Source organism: Nothoprocta perdicaria, unplaced genomic scaffold (assembly GCF_003342845.1).
Source record: "Nothoprocta perdicaria isolate Ctin4 unplaced genomic scaffold, notPer1 scaffold_154, whole genome shotgun sequence".
NCBI classification, from domain to species: Eukaryota; Metazoa; Chordata; class Aves; order Tinamiformes; family Tinamidae; genus Nothoprocta; species Nothoprocta perdicaria.
In genome coordinates, this window is record NW_020454694.1 from 1,528,013 (window position 1) to 1,548,536 (window position 20,524).

The following is a 20,524-nucleotide window of genomic DNA, read 5'->3' on the forward strand; positions in this document are numbered from 1 at the left end:
GGGCAGCGCGGCGCTGGCCGAGCTGCGCCTGCTGGCCGGCGTGCTGCGGCGGGCGCAGTGCCTGCGCCGCTGCAAGCAGGGCCTGCCCGCCTTCCGCCAGGCGCAGCCCACCCGCGAGCTCCTCGACGACTTCCAGCGCCGCGAGCCCTACAAGTACCTGCAGTTCGCCTACTTCAAGGTACGGCGCCCTTCCTCCGTCCCTRTCCTCCTCCCGGCCTCTTCCTCGTGCCCCTGGCTGTCGTGCTCAGCCCTGGCCCTGCCTCACCACGTCAGGGCAGCCAGTCCGGGAGGCAAGCGAGGCTGCTCCTGCGTCCYGGAGGCGTCGCAGCAGGGACACGTGCATGGCATGGCCCGGCACGCTGCCATGTGTGCCCCGTGGGGATGCTTGAGAAACGCCCCATCCTGCCTGTTGGCAGCCCGGCCCTCACAGCAGGTTATCCGAGGCCTTTCAGTTCCCTGCCAYCTCTTCCAGACTGCTTTGGTCTCCAGCACCTATCTGCCCCGCTCCGCTTCTCCTGCTTGCCTTGCTCTGCCCTTTCCCAGCTGGGTCTCCCTTCTTGCTCCCGGGGTGCCGGTCCCGTGCACCTTCAGCTGCCCGGCAAATCTTTCTCTTCCTTCCACTCAACTGTGCATGACCTGCCATGGACCAGCTGGTGCTTTGTCTTTCCCCTTACTTGCCTCTGTGGTGCCAGCATGAACTTTCTTCACTTACCCAGCAAATTGCCTGAATCAGCATCCCATTCTTTCCTAATCCCCAGCCACCAGTTCCTGCACTAGCTGTGCAGTTCATACCCCAGGCCTCCTTACCTTCCCATCTGTCTTAATTTCTCCTAACTGCTCTTCAGCCCCTGTTCAGACTCACTGCTGAGCTCCACAGCTTCCTCTCCCTCAGCTTGTCCAACCTCCTCACTTGCTCTCTTCTTTTCCAGTTCTTTCAAGTACAGAGTTAAAGTCAGCTCCTGAAGTATGACAGTCACACTAGCTGGAATAGTGTTTACTTTTTGCTCTAAGGTCAGTTAAGACTGGGACATCTCTTTTACCAGATTTCATCACGTATTTCTTGCTTCTCATCCTCCTGCCCAGGATCCAGTTCTGTTTTCTCACTCCTTTCTCATTTTSCTCTTTTATCACTCTCTAAATGATGGCCCATCCCTCACTCCATCCCTCAGCTACTACAGTGGCTTCCATTTCAAATAAATGGGACATCAGGAGGCTTGGGGAGGGTCTCTGAGACTATACTGCAAAACCTACCCAAAGCCTCTGCACAGAGGTTAGAGAACAGACCRTATTAATCAAGGACATTTCTTCTGAGTAATGGAATGGGCAGTCCCTCTCCTACTTCTGAGAGCAATACGAGTACCAAGATGACATCAACCCAAATGTTTCCATTTATTACTGCACTTATTTTACAATTAGCACAATTAATGAATGCAGAAGAGACATTGGAGAAATCCCTTGTCCCCCGTGTTTGGGCCCGGTGTTTGCTCACGTTTGCAGCAGAGTTGTGAGGTGCAGTTTGCCGTTTCTCTTTCCAAATCCCCGTTGCTGAGCTCCCACCTCTCGCTTGGAGAGTTCTGAATGGGTTCAGCACACTCGGGATTTTGCACGGACACCCACTGCTATGTACAGAGGGATTTTCCCRGCTAGTGGTTTGCTGAAGAAGGAATGTCTTTTGTGTTTTCTTTTTTCCATAACATCATTTACAATGTGGGAAAAAGGGGATGGGAAAGGGGGTGTTGTATGTAATTTTTTTAGAGTGACTATATTTATTCAGGTGTGTTCAACAGTGAAAGTTTGCCACGTCTTAGGTCCTGGGAGCAGATGTTCCTGTGCTGCGGCGTGCTCCTCCGGAGGGCTGTCCTTCCCAAGGAAGGCTGCTGAGTTTACTTAGGAATGTGTTTCTACACATTTGTTTTTTCTTTCTTTTTAATGCTGAAAGTTGAAACCGAGTATAAATCACAGACTAAGCAAAAATGTAACACCCGTCAACCTTCCAGCAAATAACATTAAAGCATCAGGCACAGGAGAAATTAGGCATTTTGACGAAAGTGCAGCTGAGGTTTGTGCTTAACTCCAGCCCTTCCGAGGCTGCCTGGAAGGGCCTGGTTTTGGGACCGCCGGGAATTGCCGCTGGCGCCGCTCCAGCGCCCTGGCGCTTAGCGCAGCACAGCAGCAAGAGCACATGTGGGGGCTGAAATGGGTCTGTGGTGTGGGAGACTCTCAGAATTTTTCCTGAAATGAAAGAGTGGTTTTTATGGATGCAAATGGAGGAGCGCGTGCGCACTCATGCCTGTCATGCTGGCTCATGGCTTTGTGTGTACTTTTTCCATAAGCTGTTTCAGCTGCCAGGTGAAACTCTGTAGTGTCCATGCATAGATACACACTCTGGAAATGTTGGCTCAGATCTTTTCTAACGAGAGAAAAGGTTTTAATACTTGACAGATACTTAAAAACTTTTTCCTTCTCTCTACATAAATTTATGCAGTATATATGTATATTTATAGGCATACAAATGCTATAAATACACATAATGTATTTGACACATTTTTGTGAAATACACATTTTGTGCAATTYGACACATACCTGCTTGTAAATGAGGAACACATACTTAAGAAAGTATCTCTAATGAAGTTTAAAGTTTGCAATGCGGTTAGCTTAAAAATGTGCAATAACTGCCGTTTATAAGTTCAAAACATCGTTAAGAAGATACATTGTGATATTCTCCCCTATTCTGCTATGCCAATAAGCTATGGAATGGCACAAAATGCCACRAAAGCACGATGATCCCTTCCCAGTATCGATGGGTTAACATCAGCAATTGCTGTGTGGTTTATCCTGCACAGAAGCKACAGGATAACGCTGTGCCCTGACACCTTTATCAGCACTGGAGTCAGGAGAGGAAAAAAGTGGGGTTTTCTTGTTTTATTTTTTTACAGGATTAATAGAGTTTTAAAATGAAAAGCAGAAGGAAATGTTCAGAGTGGTGTGGTGTATGTAGCTGTAATACTGAGAGGCATATGATCAGATTTACAGTGCTATGTATCCACCAGGACTCTGGTTTCAGYAGAGGTATGGGAAAACAGAGACTGCAGGAAAAGTCATTGACAAACACTGGGAAACCCTGAGGCAACTTTTTCAATTAACCATTTTTTTTTTCCTCTTCCTTCCTCCTCCTCTCTCTACCTCCAATCCATGTTTAGGCTAACAACCTTCCAAAAGCTATTGCAGCAGCTCACACATTTCTTCTGAAGCATCCAGATGATGAAATGATGCAGAGAAATATGGCCTACTATAAGACTATGCCTGATGCTGAGGAGCATATTAAGGACTTGGAAACAAAGCCKTATGAGGTATGCTTTTTATCCATATCTGGTCTTTGGGAATTTCTTAATTACTTGTCTTGCAGTGAGATTCAGGGATCTCATTTGTTTACATCTTCTCAGGCCTTACTCTGCTTTTCTTCTTGTTTTTCTCAGAGTCACCTTTCTTCTGCCTTCTTCATGCACTCAGTATTTCTCACCCCTTGTGCTTTTCACTGCTCTATAAGTCTCAGCAAATCATATCTAGCTAAGGAGGCCAGAATGGGGTTATTCAAATGTGTGAGGGCTGCAGCAGCCCAGCTTAAAATATTTAAAATATTTAGTGTTCAGACTGCATGGAAAATCTTCATCAAAATCTTTGCTTTAGAATCACACAGTTACCTCTGTCTGGCAGATTTTTTTCTCCCATTAATCTGAAATGGAATTATATACCCTACCAGTAAATATGTGGTAAAACTCTTTAATGATCTCTGTTGTCCTCATATAAACCAAGTAACAGCTTATATAGTAATTCAGAAATACAGTTCTGAAATTCACTCTGTGTTTGAATTCCCAGATTCAAAGGGAAAGACATTTAGTACTCGAGGTACCGGCATTTGCACACAGCTTTTCACAGATAACTTCCCACTTGCTGACATTGCTGCCCATTTTTCAGAATCTCTTTGTGAGGGCTGTGAGAGCCTACAATGGTGACAACTGGAGAACGTCCATCTCGGACATGGAGCTGGCCCTTCCGGAATTCTTCAAGGCCTATGATGACTGCACAGCAGCCTGTGAAGGTTCCCGAGAGATCAAGGATTTTAAGGAGTTCTATCTCTCCATTGCAGGTGAGAGGGTAGGAAATGGCAAGAAAAAAAAAAATGTGCTGAAAGTGCATTTCAGTTTATCCTTCGGTTGAGTTGTCAGGACCCCCTGCTCAGTTTGGGTGAATATGAATGTATTAGAACAACTAAAAACTCATTGAATTCTGGCTTACCTTTTTTTTTTTTTTTTTTAATGTGATATATATGAGGAGAATGTCAGAACAAAAGATTAAATGGAAGTTGATGAGTGTCAAAATAAAATGGATATATAAATAGTAACAACTATTCCATCCAGCTGGCAGTACTTATCCAGTCAAATCTCTTGACTATAATTTCGTTATCAATTTGAAGCTCAGTATATAGCTTGCCTGCCAAAAAAAGTGTCTGATTTTAGCAGCACTGGTGATAATATCTCCTTTCTGGTAAATAAGACAAATTTCTGTTGCTCCTTTTTTATCTGTTGTGCAGTACAGTTTTGCTCACAGATATGTAACTTCAGAAAATTTGTTGCTTTGCAAAGGAAAATGGATATCACCTTTCATGATTGTTGTCAAATGGCACATGTGCATTTCCCATGCTTTTCAGTAGCAAAAGAAACAGGTTATTTTCTCAAAGCTCTGGACTCAGTGTTGTTTGCAGTATTTGTGTAGAGAATGCAGTTTTATTTTTCAGTACAGTTTAAAGCATGAAAAATGCAACAGAATTTCTGCATTGACAAGAGCAAAACAAACCTAAGGTTTTGTCCTAAGGAGGATGAACTTTTGTGAAATAAGTCAATATAAGAGCAGCTCTTCAATACCTCAGTGTGCAGCCTGTGTCCACCTATGTAGCTAACACGGAATGACCACTGCAAGCTATTCCCCAAGCCGTGCTTTATTGTAGGCAAAGCAGACACCAGAAGAGGGGTGGAGGTCACATCACAGGCAGGAAAGCATGAACACAACTTTCTCCMTAAGCAGCCCAGAGTGCCACCATCCGGATAATTCCCAAGTTCCTGTAAAGAATATCCATGGTTCCTCTGCTGTGTCCATGCCCAACTGTGCTTGGTGCTTGCCATCACCCTTCCTCATCTGGCTTGGAATGAAAGGACAATTCCAGCAGTAATGGTGGGAAGATGTGGCAGTACCACATGATGCCCTCAGGGCCATATGTATTTTAAATACTTTACCCTCATCTGTGAGGTAAGAAAATTCTAATTTACTTGCAGTGATAAAAAGCTTCAGTGCTAGCTGGAAGGACACACTACTGTGTGTGGAGATTCCACTCCTCTTGTGAAATCCTGGCAATTTCCTTTAACCAAACACTCAATTCCTTCAATGTTCGTCAAGCCAGGAGTTGTCAGAGATAAAAACAGGGGAAGGAGCCTTTGTTCTTCCACTGCTTTTGCAGTGGTGCAAAAACTTAGTGCAAAACCTTAGTATAACTTGCTTAACCTTCCACATGTGGCAAATAGGGAAACCAAGGCTTTAATGCTACTCATCCTGGAAGCTCTTAGAAGCTGTCCAATGGAAGATTTTCTAGGAATGTATTTTCTTGAAGGTAAGATCACCTGTCCTATTATACCAAGCTTTTGTAGGCTGGTAAGTGTGTGAGCTTGAGGTTCAAAGCTTTCTGTTGAGAGTTGCTCCATATTGAGCAGCATATTCATGTCTGTGTCCCCCTTCAAAAAACATAAACTGGAACAAATGCTGCCATTTCTGGAGGGTTACTTTGCAACCAACCTGTGTTATTCTCTGTGGGAGTGTTGTACTCAGCAGTGTGTAGCCCTTGCTTATGTAATAGTTTAATGAAATTACAGAGGCATTAAACAAACATTAAGAAATAGCCCTACTAAGTTCACATGAAATAATGCAGTACTCCATAACACTTATATATAAAAACCTACGATGTGWACGGCCTGTAGGTGTCAGTGAAGCTTAACTATTAGTTCTCACAACTTGGATGTGTTTGAAATCCAAACCCTAATGACTTTTACAGAAGGGCTGAGCAGCAGCACTTGATTTGTACTGCAGATGGAACTGTAGACGTTCAGTACTTCCAAGCAGCTGCCTCAGCTGCATAGGACCCAGGAGGGCTTTTTAAGGCCGAATTTTAATGTGTAGCTGGTGGGAGGGAATATAATAATACATTGTGTGCTCTATCCATTTCCTGTGTTGTTATTTTCTTCCTTCTAGATCATTATATTGAAGTCCTTGGATGCAAAGTTCAGTGTGAGAGTAATCTGACCCCTATTATAGGCGGCTTTGTTGTCGAGAAATTTGTGGCAACCATGTACCATTACTTACAGTTTGCTTATTATAAATGTAAGTAGTGATTTTATGTGCTTAAATAACATTTGGATAAGGTGTGGAAGTTTCCTTGAGAGTCTTTTCTCTCTWGTTATAATGCTTTGCAGTGTAAATAGTAGCCTTCAAAATCTGTATCTTAACCTTTCCTGGGACTTTCATGAGATACCTGGGGTCTTTTTCCTGTTATATAGCTGCAGTTAGCAGACATGTGAGATAAACTTAGATATTCCTTTCTTGCTCATAAATTGTCAATGACAAATTAAATTGTTGAATATGGTCCCATAAAAGCTGGATTCTGCCCAGGCCAAGCCCCTCCATTTTCAGATGTGTTTGTGACTGGTCTCCACTTGCTTAGAAAAATGGTTGCTGCATAAGTGTGATAAGATGTATCACATTGCCCTTCATTCTTTATGAGAGCCACTGCAAGAACAAGTTACTTATCCCTTTCAGAGCTTCATATAACTGGTGAAATTTCGTCATGTGTATTTTAGATGTTGAAATGAGCTCTTCTGGCATTTTGAAGTAGTTCATTATATGACACCCTAGGGTAAACATTATCAGCCACTTCCCACTCACTGGAATACACCCATGCAATAACACCGGCTCATTTTATAGACCTACGTAGTGACACTGTTACCCAAAAAATAAAAAACACCGTAATGGTCAAGGATTTAGATCCACATGGTCAGTAAACAGCTAAATGTAGAGTTCCAACATAGCTTCCATATCATTCAGTTAGAAAGAAAGAAAGAAAAAATGTCATTTCAAGGCAACACCTTCAACACAGCAGCAGTCATTAAATGAATACTCATTTCTTGATTTACTAGAGAGATTTTTTTTCCATAGAGGAACTCATGAGATTTTCTCACAGCATTGCCTGTTTTCCTAGTGGGTTCTTGTAAKCACATTAGAATGGAGGCACATGGGACCAGATGGGTTTTGAAGAAAGAGGGGACCACTTAACCAAAATGATAGTGTGCTGATGCACAGTGTTTGCACATTTGATAGATCAAACATTCAGTGAATTCTGTGGGAAGATACCTGTACTGTGAAGAACACATATTGCCCTTGCTGCCATTCCTACAGGCTTGTAAGCAATCCTCACTTGCAAATCTATGGCCTTTCATGGTGCAGAACAGAAAAATAGTGTGTTCTTTCTGGGAAGCAGTTGCTTGTTTGTTTTTTTAGTAAAGTTGGTAGGGAGGTGCAGAATTGGCCCTGTTTCCATCAGAGTTTTTCTGGGCAAAAGGAATTCTGCCCATCTTATTCATTTACCTTGTCTGTTTCTTTTTGTTTGTTTGTTTCCGCTTTTATTCATTAGTGAATGACATGAAGAATGCAGCCTCTTGTGCTGCTAGTTACCTTCTGTTTGACCAAAAAGATGAAGTAATGAAACAGAACATGGTCTATTATCAATACCATAAGGACAAATGGGGACTAAAGGAAGAAGATTTTCAGCCCAGATCGGTAGGTAAATGATTCAAAATGCCTTCTGAGCACATTCCCTGGAAGCCAGTGAGTTAGGAGTTGTAAAAAAAATGGAAGTTATCTAGTGGTTCTGAAGTTAAAAACAACTGTTTTATTAAAACCATACAGAAAGTGTGCTCAGAAATATACTGTGTAATGTTATTATAGTTTTTATGCTGAAATATGCTGCAATATAATGAGTAAACTCTCGCTGACCCTTGTCTACCACACAGGTATGTTTGTGTCCTTATCGACTCAGATGAGTAAAATAGCTGGTCACTGCAATCTCTTGATCAAAAGTTCACTCCCATCACTCCTAATATCAATCACTTGTTATTTGCCAAGATGCAGTTRCTTGCCTATTTGTTATTTCAGGTTCTGCTGCTGTTAGAATGCTCCTGGATAGGATAACCCCAGCTGAATCCCCTTTCCACTTACTCAATTTAGAACCAAGTTGTGTGGCCATATTACATCCAATTATCTAAGTTAGAATAGTCCTTTGAGGACTGCACGTTGCCTCCTCTCAGGCCAGCCATCTCAAATCAAAGATACTGCTCCATTTGAGTGCTTTTTGCTTGTGGACAGTTGTTGACTTACGTGCAGGACTCGCCGAATCTGCACGCTGGAAATGCAGATCTGCCTCAGTGGCAGAACGCAATGAAAATTCATTTGGTACTTTCAGGCAGTAGTAGGGGGGCTGCACCTGCATGGGAACAGGAGCACTCACTCGGATGCCACTGCTCTTCAGAGTAAAACTGCACTTTGTAGCCCTACTGGAGACAATGCTTGACCTTGGTGAGAAGGAGGCGTTTAGCATCAGTATAAAATAGCAACCCACAAGCAGATTTGGCACACGTGTGCAGGAAAGACAGAACACAGTCCCTACACATTAACTCTCAGTGTTTCATTGATAACTTCTCATTATTTGGGGATTACAGATAATTTAATTYTTAAATATGAAATATTAAATGCACACATCTGTATTTTCTTGTACTTTGATYCTTCTAAATAGGAACAGATGTTGCTTGCTGTCCTAGTCACCACATAAAGTGTAATGGCTCTCACTTAAATTCAGAAAGTGGTAGAGAGAGTGACAGCAGCCTTTGGTTCTGACACCAGGAGTGTCCTTGTGAAAGAGGAAGAGTTTCCTGGTTTTAGCCCTGRAAGAGTTAAATGAGATAAGCAAAGTAGATAGGCAGGGCTCACAAACAGAGGGGTGTCTGACTCCCAGTTAAACTGCGCTGCCCAGACCAACCTGATGAAGAGAGTGAGCTGGGATGACCATGCAGAATAGTCCTGCCCCAGGCTCAGGCCGGAAAAGTGAATCAGAGTCATGCAAAATAGCTCAGCCCTCTCTTTTCCCAGACCTGCCCGCTGCTGTACAGCAGGACACAGGGATACAGAGGCTGCCTCACCTCCCAGGCCCGCTGGAATGTGGGCACCGGCGCCTGCTGAGCTCTCGCAGCCTCATTCCTTTTTTTTCTCATGCTGGCCAGGGCTTTGAAACATGAGAAARAGGAGAGTGCTTTGTTCTTCTCACACCACTGGTGCTTACGGTCAGAAGRATCCACAGAAGACGCTGGATAAACTGCTTGCTGTTCTGCTGTCTCCTTTCCCAAATGTTTTGACCTTCTATCCTCAGGATCTACCTTCTACCAAGTCTGGATCTGATTTCACTGGAATTGTTTCAAACACATGTGATGACACTCCTCTCTCTTGTGCTGTAAAATAACACAGCAATTTGTTTGTTTGTTTGTTTTATAGGATGCAGTTCGATACCACAACATAACCACGCTCCAGTTGGAAATGTATGAATTTGCAAAACAGAATTTGATGGATGATGATGAGGTGAGTTTTCTAAAGAAAAAGTTGTAATCAAAAAACCTAGCAGTCATATTAAAGTGAAGACAATTATATACAGGTTGAATTATGGACACATCTAATATGGAAAATTTCCTTGTAGTCTTGACCAGTTTATCTTTTTTTTTTTTTTTTTAAATTTATGTAAAATCAATAGAAGCAAATGCACAGATCTTTAGATCACTCATGTAACACTTAAAAGAATGCAAGACACTATTACTATTAACACAACAGTAAATATAGCCTGTTAAGACAAAAAAAAAACCCCACTTTGCAAGCTGCAACACCAGGGGGCACAAAAGTAATGTGTGTATGTATCGCTACATACAAATCAAACTTCTTTTGTTTTCATCTGCTCAAAAAAATCCCCTAGTTTAAACCAGATTTAAAAATCTGTGTAATTTTGTCTACAAGTAACCACCTAAATTATAAGTTTTATCAAAGGGAAGGCCTGTTATCTGTTATTTCTTTCTGCAGAGCTACATTTTGGTCACTCAGTCTTGCTTTTTAACTACTGGAATTCATGGCCAAATGGCATATAATGACTACTATTAGACGTGAAATATGTAATGTGGGTTTTCTGTGCAGGAAAAATAGTTAAACTGTTGAAAGGGTATTTCTTTGTCCTCCATAGTGGAAATTAAAGTATAAATCTTGGGGGCCTTGGGTTGTTTTTTGTTTTGTTTTCAGAACCTTTCATTTAAAGATTTAAGAAATCTTCAGATGTGGGAATAGTTCACTCCTGGTGTTGACAACAAGCTCTGCTGAATTGCAGTGTAGRGCACTATACTTGTAACAGGCATTGCTGAGATGGTTTTAGTTATAACAGAAAAGAGAAAGATGTTTTATGCTACAAAATGAAATCACCTTTGCAGCGTTTACATTATCCAGGACCGAGGGAAAGCGGGTATTTTATAATGGAGAAATAKTAATATGTCTGTGCAGCTTTCCAGTATGTCAGTGACCTGAAAACAACTCCATACATAAAATTCCATTGTGAGATTACCAGACGTTAGGAAGGTTGAGARGTCTTTCCATTGTGTTAAAACTTTGTGCAAGACAGTTTAATGGGCTGATTATAAAAGTTGTTTAATGAGGACTAGTCTTTTTTGGCTTCTAACGGTTTGTGTAAATGCTTGCACACTTTTTTATATTCCCCAGTTGATTTGTGTAAACACTATGCTTTATTCATAGTGTTTTCTTATGTTAGGCATAAACTTAATTTATGTTTTTTTTTCTTTCTTTCACATCTGCTCCTATGAAACAAAGGGAGGAGTAATTAAGGAAGGAGAGAAGCAGTGCCCTGTAAGGGCCTTCCCCATGTGTTGTTATAAGAGATTATGGAAACAATCTTTAGACTCAAGCTCTATATGTAGAATAAACAAGTGTTCGTGTGTTCGCCACCATTCCAGTAGCCCATTTCACAAGTTCAGCTGCAAATGACCTCAGTCTCTGCAGGAGGAAGCAAGTGGAAAGTAAGATTAAACTTGGAGGGAAGTGTCAGAGAAGCAGCATTACAGTGGATAACATATGTGAGCTAAACAACCAAAATAACTGGGTTCACATATATGTATAGCTCCCACTATCATTCTACTAGAAAAGTTTCTGTTCTCTGGCAGGGAAAGGCTTCTGTGTCCCCACTTACCAGGGCTGAAGAACCTGGGAGGGATGGAGGCAATCCATGATTCTGGCTTGGCTCTTTGCTAGGGACCTCATAAATCCCTGGCTAGCAGAACTTCTCCTTGGCTGTAGGAGCCTTCCAAGGTGTTCAGACAGGGCAGGAAAAGCACCAAGATAAAACAGTTACCTTGCAGTTTCTGCTGTATGGGCAGGACCTGCTAGTAGAAGTGGTTTTTTTTTTTAATATTTCTCCTGGCAGGAATAGAAAAATTTATTCTATTGGAATGTAGAAAACTGATGAAAAACCCAGATAAGGTGTTACAGTAAAAGCTTTATTAAAAATTGTTAAAGATGGAGGCAACCTCTTTTTTAGTGCACTGTTTATTTAAACCATGTGCTTCTTGGGCCACAGATCATGGCATCTGTGAGTTTTTGTGGTCCCTGTTTGCTGTCTGTGTAGTTGCTTGGGGCCAAACATCCTATTATATAATCTAAGCACAAAAATCATTTTCATTCCTTGAGTGAACTGTGGCAAAGCAAAAGGATTGGTGTGGCAGATCTCTTCCTAGGTGAATATGTCCTCATTCCTGAATGGTCCCACTCACTTTGTTTACAATTTTCAGCATTCCCGTGACTCACATCATCCGTGTGTCTTTTAAATCCCATTATCAAAGCAAGTGAGAACATGGGGCTTCTTCCAGTAATACATGGAATATGTAGTAATGATTTTTGCATATGTCACTACAAGAAATACAGTCTTGTTCGCATTACTTTATTAATGTTTTTCCATAAGGAAATGAGAAACTTTAGTTCAAACATTCAGCATAGTAGAGGTGACGGAGAATATTAGTGCCAACTTGCTACAAATTGCTTTTTCTTAAAAGTAATTATTATTATATATCCTAGTAGAATTTTCCACAGTGAAGTTAAAAGAACATTACATATGTTGTCATCTTAGCTAGCCATGGATAATCATGTGCCTTGATTTCACTTCAGATATGTTACACATAAAGGCTTTAATAGATATAACTTCATGGGTTTAAATAGCAAAATTAAATGCAGTTAGAAGCAAAGTATTAAGTTAGTGCAGATATAACTTCAGTACTACACTAATTATATGAGACAAGTTTCTGGCCCTAAATTCACTGTTCTTGAAGATTTTTTTTCAAGGATAGCTTTACTTAGCTGTTCTAAAATGCAGACGAACCACAAGTATTTGGCTGTGATGATGCTACAATGTGAATTTTCCTTCAGTGCTTAATCAGTCGGTGAAAAACTGTTGGCAGCTTTGACCCTCTTTTTGTGTTTTTGTTTTGTTTTGTTTTTTGAATCTTGCTTTTTTTTAATTTGTATACAATGCGTGTGTTCATCTATATAAAAGCTGAGATTTAAATGCTTCATTCCTGAGTGTGGTGCAAAAGAGAATACGTGCTAAACTAATGTGGAAAGAGAAGATACGAAATAGCATCAAGACATGATGGCCCAGCAGATCACTGATAGTAAATAACAATCTAAATTCAGTGTATTTTTTTTGTTCAGAATTGCTAACAACATATTTTCAGCTTTATTAGCTCACTTTTTTACGTATGTTCCAATGATTTACACAAACTCATTTCTGACTGCAAGTTGTAAAAGCAGACCTATAAACGCTGTCCTGGCAATGACCTCAGACCAATACAGCTACCTAGCACCACTACATTGAAAACAACTGTTGACGACTGTTTAGGAGMTAGTTGTCAGTGTTAGGGTTTCTGTTCAAAGCAGGAAAAAAAAAGAGTCCTTTTTATCATCATTTCCTAGTGGAGATACTGCCCATGTGGCTGGCTCTCTTCAGAAGCGTCCGTGCTTTTCCCACTTGCTTTTTTGCCACCATCCTTACGTAGTGGTCAAAACTGTTGGTCCTTCCCTATAATCCACTTGCCACCACCAATGGCAGGATGTCTCTGAGTTGTAGATACTAAGAAGTATCTACAACTTCCAAGAAATTGGAAGATTTTTGCTTGTTCAGATTTTCTTAACCTTCAATGGACAGCATAAAGCAGTAAGAGAGCAGAAGGAGAGTTTAAAAACAAAGCTACTTGAAGGCTTCCCATTTCAGTGCAATGGGAGCAATACTTAAGTTTCTCTGAAATGGACTGACTCATGCTTTAGAGGCATTACAAAAATGTTAAGAGGAAAGCATGTTTATTAGACTACTGTAAAATGTGGTTGTAATCACTGCAATATATTGTGAACTCCCATGATGTCTGGGAAAATAGTTTATATTTTTAGAATATACAATATAAAAAGAAATGGAAAAATATTAGAGAAAAGCAATTTGCCATACATGTAAAGAACAACTGAGCTTTCCTTAATGTTGGAAAGAAAAAAAAAAAAAAAAAGACCTAAAAGCATGTGACAGGAGGGCACACTGCAGACTAAGTATCTGAAAAATAAACAAGGTAACGGCCAAATAGTTTTTCTCCACAAAGAACTGAGGGATTTTTTTCCTTGCTAGAATGTGAAGAATGTCAAGCCTGGTCTTTACTGTTCATGAAGGATTCTAGGATGGCTTTGAGGTAGTTACAGTGAATTCTCATATTCTCATTGAAATTTAGATCCAGGAACTTCTCCGTCATTGAAGGCTGAATAAACCTTTTGGCCATCATATCTGAGCCACTCATTGACACAAATCTTATTGTTATCCTAAAATAATAGCCCTTCAAACTATCACTGCTCAGTGGACTGTGTGGTTTTGGTTTGTGGCCTGTATCATGCCTGCAGAGGACATGTTCTCCACAGTGAGTCATATAAAACGTTGTCATGTCAAACATTTTGTCCTCTTTCATGCTAAATGGCTATTAGTCCTTGAAGCTAGATACAAATTAGAAAATTAGTGTTTTTCATGACTCTATCTCCATGTTGCCAGCCCAACTAGTTATTCAGATTTAAGGGAATCAAATTTGTTAGTGCCACTGTTGAAGAAGTTTCCAGTCATCATGATCTTCCAGCTTTGGCAAAATCTGATTTTTTGCTGTGAAGGACACCCAGGGGACATTTTACGGGACAAATATTTTCCTTTTGGGTCATAGATCATAAGGAAACAAATAATGATCCAGCCACTTCTTCTGTCTCTATGTATTGTCTGTTAAAGCTCAGTTTCTTGGATCACTCAGGATAAAGGCCTTTAATTCATTTGCTAATAATCAAGCATGTCCCTAAAAATCTTTTTCTGTAGATCTTAATTCATTGTAGAACATCATTATTAAATATTCTCTGATACTTCCCTGCGGAACAGACTGTTATACTCCAGTGCATATGGAATCCCTATACAAAATGCATCAGCAAATCTGCATGGAAAGTATGGGTTATTGCAAGAGAACTATTTTTTTTCCAGAACTTTTCCTGTCCACAGTGAGAAAGGACAGAGCAGATTGCAGTTGGAGGCAAGGACCTAGGAATGATTAATATTTGCCAAGCAGAAGGCAGCGCTGAGTTTTAACTACCAAAGGAGAAGCATCTGGTTCCCTTAGGGAGCAGTTCAACTGGTAGTGATTGCTACCATGTTTAAATGCTGCTGGCCAAACAAAAGTTGGTGGTGGATCATCAGTCTCAAGTGGGCAATAACTGAGCTGGTAAATTGTAGATTGCTAACTAACTTTTTTTTTTTGGGGGGGGGGAGGTAATATTTGACTAATCTCTGAAGTTTTTTTTTTTTTCCCCAAGAGGTTGTGTTTTCTGTGCATGAATGCTGTTTTTAGTACTGTGTAAGGAAAGGTCAGCACCAGTTTTTGGCCTAGTGTGACACTCAGCTTGGGGTGATAAGTGAGGAGGTCTGTATTTTCCTCTTTCTTAGGGCTTCTTTATTTTCCAGTGCTCTAGCTCCACTTATAATGGCTGGTTGCACTAGACTGAGTTAGATCATACAGAACTGATCAAGAGCTCTGTTTAAAAAAAAAACTTATAACAACTTACCGTCTGTAAGGCCTCCTTGAACTACTTACTGAGATACGAAACCCATTCTTTCTTCTTGTGCCTTTGTTCAGTTGTTAATCTAAGCCAACGTGCCCAACTTGATATCTGACAGATGATTAAAGACTCTGGATGTTCAGATCAGCTTCACTTTTACTTCCCACCACTTGCATTCATCTGGGAGCCTTCTCCTGCTGGCATCTGATATCCTGCCTCCCGTATTTCAGGCTATCCCTGTTCCATCTTTCCTATATATCCCTCCTGTCCTTCCCACCTTCTGCTGACCATCCCTGGACTGGGAAAGGGAATAGGTGTGCAGTGCAAGGCTGTAGCTCATTGGGCTGCTGGCAGACCTGATGGCATATCCATCACAGTGTGCTGCAGAACATTGCTTGGCCTCCAGCAGAAGAACCACGTGCCAACCATGAGGTGGTTCCCAGCAGCCGACCATGCCATCTGCGTGCGTGTATTCGCTTTCCAGTTGTCAGCTGCCTAGCTGTCACAYGTGTGCTAGCCTCACCATACACCCTCCTCTTCCCCAAGCTTAGTCAGGCTCCTCACACTGACTTATTAGCTGCCAGCCAGCCTCCCAAATTGTGCTGTGAGCCATATATTGCACAGCCCTAATTTATATCAGCACTGTGTCTGAGCAGCATATTTATGTAACCTGTATTAGCTGTGGGTGGCAGTTGGCCTCTCTGGCAGAAAGAGTTATGGGTCTACGGCTGTCTTTATGCATAAAATTTCACAGAATCACAGAATGGTTGAGGATGGGGATGAAATTTCCTGTGTTTCAATTTATGCCCATTACTCCTTGTTCTGTTGCTGGCCACCACCAAGAAGAGTTTGACCCCATCCTCTTTACATTCTCCCCTCAGGTATTTGTACATGTTGCTAAGATCCCCTCTCAATCTTCTCAAGACTAAACAGGCCCAGCTTGCTTAGCCTTTCCTCATACAATAGATGCTCCAGGTCTTTAATCATCTTTGTTGCTCTCTGCTGGACCCTCTCTAGAAGCTCCACATCCCTCTTATACTGGAGAGCCCAGAACTGCACGCAATATTCCAGGTGCAGCCTCACCAGAGCTGAGCAGAGAGGCAGCATCCCCTCCCTCGACCTGCTGGCAACATCCTCCTGATGCAGCCAGGGTCCCATTGGCCTTCTTGGCCACGAGGGCACACTGCTGACTCATGGTTAACTTGGTGTCAACCAGACTCCCAACTTCTTGTTCTTCCTATTAACATAGGACCTGCAGAGCTTCGGAGACAACAGGAGGAGGCAGAGCTCACTTGGTGCTTGTATTATATCTCARATTTGTGATATGATGGATTTCAGGCTCCAGGTCTATGGTCCAGCACATACAGCACATAGATATCTGTGAACAGAAGGCTTTGTCGTTGGAATTAACGCCTGTGAAATATTTGCTGACTTCAGACATGCAAAATGCCTGATGCTGTGTCAAGTGAGTGCTAATGGGGGTAAGACAGTGACCTCACACTGTCCTCACAGCTGCTAGTGTGACAATGTGATCATCTCTTCTGACATAGCATTATCACCCTTTTATTAGGATGCCAGCCACAATATCAACATCAAGCAAAAGTTTTACCTTTTCATAGTGAGGCACGAGCAAAAATATTTTAACTAGGGTTTTTGTGTGTCTTTAATCTGGTGTTTCTGCCTTTCCAAAAACAACCAAAAGCCGAGAATTTATTCATTTGAATTCAGTTATTGGTTCAGCAAGAATTTTTATGTTTTGCCACATTTCAACCTCTCATACTCCCTGGTATCTCTCATTAGACCAGAAAGGCTTTGTTGTACCCGCCTCTAAAGATCAGTTCAAGACCATGGAGATTTCAGTCAGGTTTTTATTTCAAAGACTTTTGCTTCTAAACATCCTTTTCCATTTATTTTTTTTCCACCTGTTTCTGGATTTGCAAACATGTCAAAAGAAAACACATGAACTCTGGATCATCAACTTTTGGATTATCCCACCTTTCTGATGAGCATGAAAACAACATGAAGTCAACTAAGTTCCTAGGTGATTTAATTATTGAAGACACAATACTGAAAGGGCTGTGTCTTCATCATGCTTCATTTTAGGTCATGCTATCAAATGTTTCTGCCCTTTACCTCGCTGTTCAGGCTTTTACCACTTGAGTGTTTTCTCTACAGGTCCACTGAAAACAGGCATCCTTCTGAATATCTGCCACTGTTTTATTAAAATATATCYTTGAAGAATAAAAGAGTCTATCTGAATTAGATCTGAGACCACTTAGAGTAGACATCTTTATTCCCAGTTTCTTAACTCAGAACAGAGTTTGAGACCTGCCTGTTTGTAGTTCTTCACAAGGCACCTAAAGGCTTAGGCCTACAGATACAGGAGCTGTGCTAGAATACCTGGAGCTTACAATCTTCTTCGGATCTGTCTCTGTAATTTTAAAATGCCGTAGTGTATTCTCTGTAATTTTAAAATGACGTAGCTTACGTAGTGGCTGTTGTACCTAGTGGCTTGCTGTGTGTTTTTGCAGTGGTATTGAATTCCTCCCATCATTGGGTTCGTCCGGCAATCAAAATACTTTTAACAAAGAAAAACGTGCAGAAATGTTGAATTCCTGTTTTCCAATTGCCAGACTTCCTGAACCAGGAGGACAAGGAGGGAATATGAAAGAGCTGGCAATTTTTCTTGTCTTTTTATTGAATTGGATACTTAAATGTTTTGAACAAATTCAAAGCAAAATAAATTGCTGTACTTCTGGACTCCCTAAAACCACTTCACAGTAACAAGAACTCAACGGTTCTTAAAGGAGGAACTGTGAATCAGGGAACAAGAACACTAGTTATTTCAGCCAGCTGTCCTCCTGCTTTTATTTTTGTTTCATTCTTCTTATTTCTCTTCTTGCTAATCACACTTCTGAAGTATGTGAAGTTAATGCTTTTAATCTTGCTGAATTCAAAATAAATTTTTTTTTTATTTCTTCACATTATTTTCACTTACCAAAAAAGTTTTTATGCCCTTTTCTCATCAGAACAGAAAACTATAAAATTTTGAGTCTCAAACTGCATGTCTTGAAGGTGCAGTCCTCCTAACGTATACCTTCCTAGAGAGAAGATGAGCATCCAAACAAAGATGATTTGCTTGGATCATATGTGATCCAAGTGTTAGAAGTTCTGATTATTTTAAACTTGAGAGTACGAGCTGATTAGATTTTCCAGCAGAATATTTTTCTATCAGAAAGTGTTGAATTGTTTGGGAAGAAAAGCTAAAAGACATCTTTCCACCTTTCTGGACCATAAGTTTATGTGGAAAAAGGACAGACAGGAAATTGAGAAAAAGCTCAGATAATTAAAACAAGTTAACAGAACACAGTAGTTAATAGAATAAGAGGTTGGGAATTTGAAGCTAGGCATCCTCAGTCGCTCTGTGACTCTCTTACAGTTCAGTATTTGAGTTGCATCAGAAAGTGAAAATATGCAGGGCCATTCCAGTGTCTCCCTTCTCTCAGGCAGTGTTGTTTCTGAACTGTGCATGGAGGGCAAATGGGAAAATATGAGAATTTCTGAGCATACAGGCAGATGTGTTGCCACATGCAATTTTGGATAGTTTGAGATGGCACTATTGCCTTTTCACCYAAGCTGCCATATGTTACTTTGGGCTGAAATGGATTATGAGAGGTTGCAGCCCAGTTACTGTAAGTTGTAAAGAGGCAGTAAATCCAGCTGCTGGGGCAGTAACAACCCAAAATATTCAAGCTTCATTGCAGGAATACTTTTGACTATCATATATGACATATGACTAAGTCAGGAGTTGTTTAAAGAATGAGAGTTGGATTGTTATCTTGTGTTGGTTAGCCCATATTAGCAGGGTGGAGTTTATAAAATTACACAATAGATCCATATATATATATATATATATTTTTTTTTTCCTAGTTCGCATTTAAAACCAAAACATTTGTTTCCAGTATGGAAAACATTCTAGCATTTCTTGTTCTTTATATTTTTGCTGCACTGAAGCATTGCGTGTGTAGATTTGTGGTTGGAAGGAGAGGTGTATGTTGAACGGTGTAAGTGAAGTCCTGGTTAGACCAGACAGAGATACAAAGTTAGTCCTTTACAAAGCAATTCTGCTTTGAATTTTAAAACTTTCTAAAGGTCTTTATTATTTTATCATATTCTAACCATTTCCTAATTTAGCAGGCTTTTAAATCATTTATGCCTCTACTTTCTAAATTTGAGATTTTCGTGGTCTATTTAAACTACAAGTGAAAAAGTGCAAGGTTTGCTGTAAATTGTAACATTTTCTTCCCCTAAGATCTGTATGTTGATACAAGTATGTGGTCAATCCCTGTATGGACCATTTAATTGAAGTTTATAAACTTGTGCTAGATTCTATATGAATGGTGTCACCTAAAGCCCATTAGTTTTGCAGTTTATTACAGTTTATGCTTTGATTAAATTAGTATTTTTTTCCATTCATTTTTCAGTTAACCCATTTTGTTAATTTAATCTGTTCTAGGGTGAAGTCGTGGAATTCCTTGATGAGCTCTTAGAAGTGGAGGAAAAGAATGAATCCTGATGAGCGAAGATATCATGAAGTATTTCACAAAAGTGCTCCCTACTCTTGGTTTTGGTCACCTGTAGTTTCAGTTAGATATACCTCAAAGCTGCTCCTTTAGGTGCCATCGTGTGTCACAAGATCCACCCCTGAAAGATCACTGCCGTACTGCACTGACTCTTTCAGGAACGTGGCTCTTCACTGTGTGTTTTCAGAATTTATGCACATGGGTTTTCATCTTGAACTTTCCTCCCTCACACAAACACAACTGAACAGACTATTGATATTTTCCAGGCTAACAACTAAGATTCCTCATTTCAATGCTATTCTACTAAGTTACAACAGTGCAGCTAATTCTGAAGAACTTTCATCAGAGGATGAACTGAGGAAGATATAACAGTTCCTCTAGACTTTCTAAGCTTTGTAAGTGCATTATTTATGTATGACTTTTTTTTTTCTATGATAAAGTGTAACAAATAAGAATTTTATATAGTTTAAAAAAAAAAGATGATTCACATAGCACAACTAGTGATCTCAAAATTGCTTTGATAATTCTGTATGCAGTTTTGATCTTCCATAAAGACTGTATAAAATTCCATGATGTGAAACTGAGGTCACCTAGAAATGATGCAATAAATAAATATTTCTCCCTCCTTCCAATTC

At 40.5% G+C, this 20,524-nt stretch overlaps 1 protein-coding gene across 1 annotated transcript in view; it reads left to right on the top strand.

The window, feature by feature from the left end:
- The window catches only part of CRTAP (cartilage associated protein), a 22,936-nt gene extending 2,649 nt beyond the window's left edge, over window positions 1–20,287 (top strand). Inside the window, exons 2-8 of the mRNA XM_026034999.1 lie at window positions 7–178; window positions 3,201–3,350; window positions 3,976–4,147; window positions 6,298–6,426; window positions 7,733–7,878; window positions 9,643–9,726; window positions 19,823–20,287. Coding sequence (XP_025890784.1) covers window positions 7–178; window positions 3,201–3,350; window positions 3,976–4,147; window positions 6,298–6,426; window positions 7,733–7,878; window positions 9,643–9,726; window positions 19,823–19,882 — 913 coding nt within the window. The 3' untranslated portion in view covers window positions 19,883–20,287. The remainder of the gene's footprint in view (window positions 1–6; window positions 179–3,200; window positions 3,351–3,975; window positions 4,148–6,297; window positions 6,427–7,732; window positions 7,879–9,642; window positions 9,727–19,822) is intronic.
- Window positions 20,288–20,524: the final 237 nt, after the last annotated feature.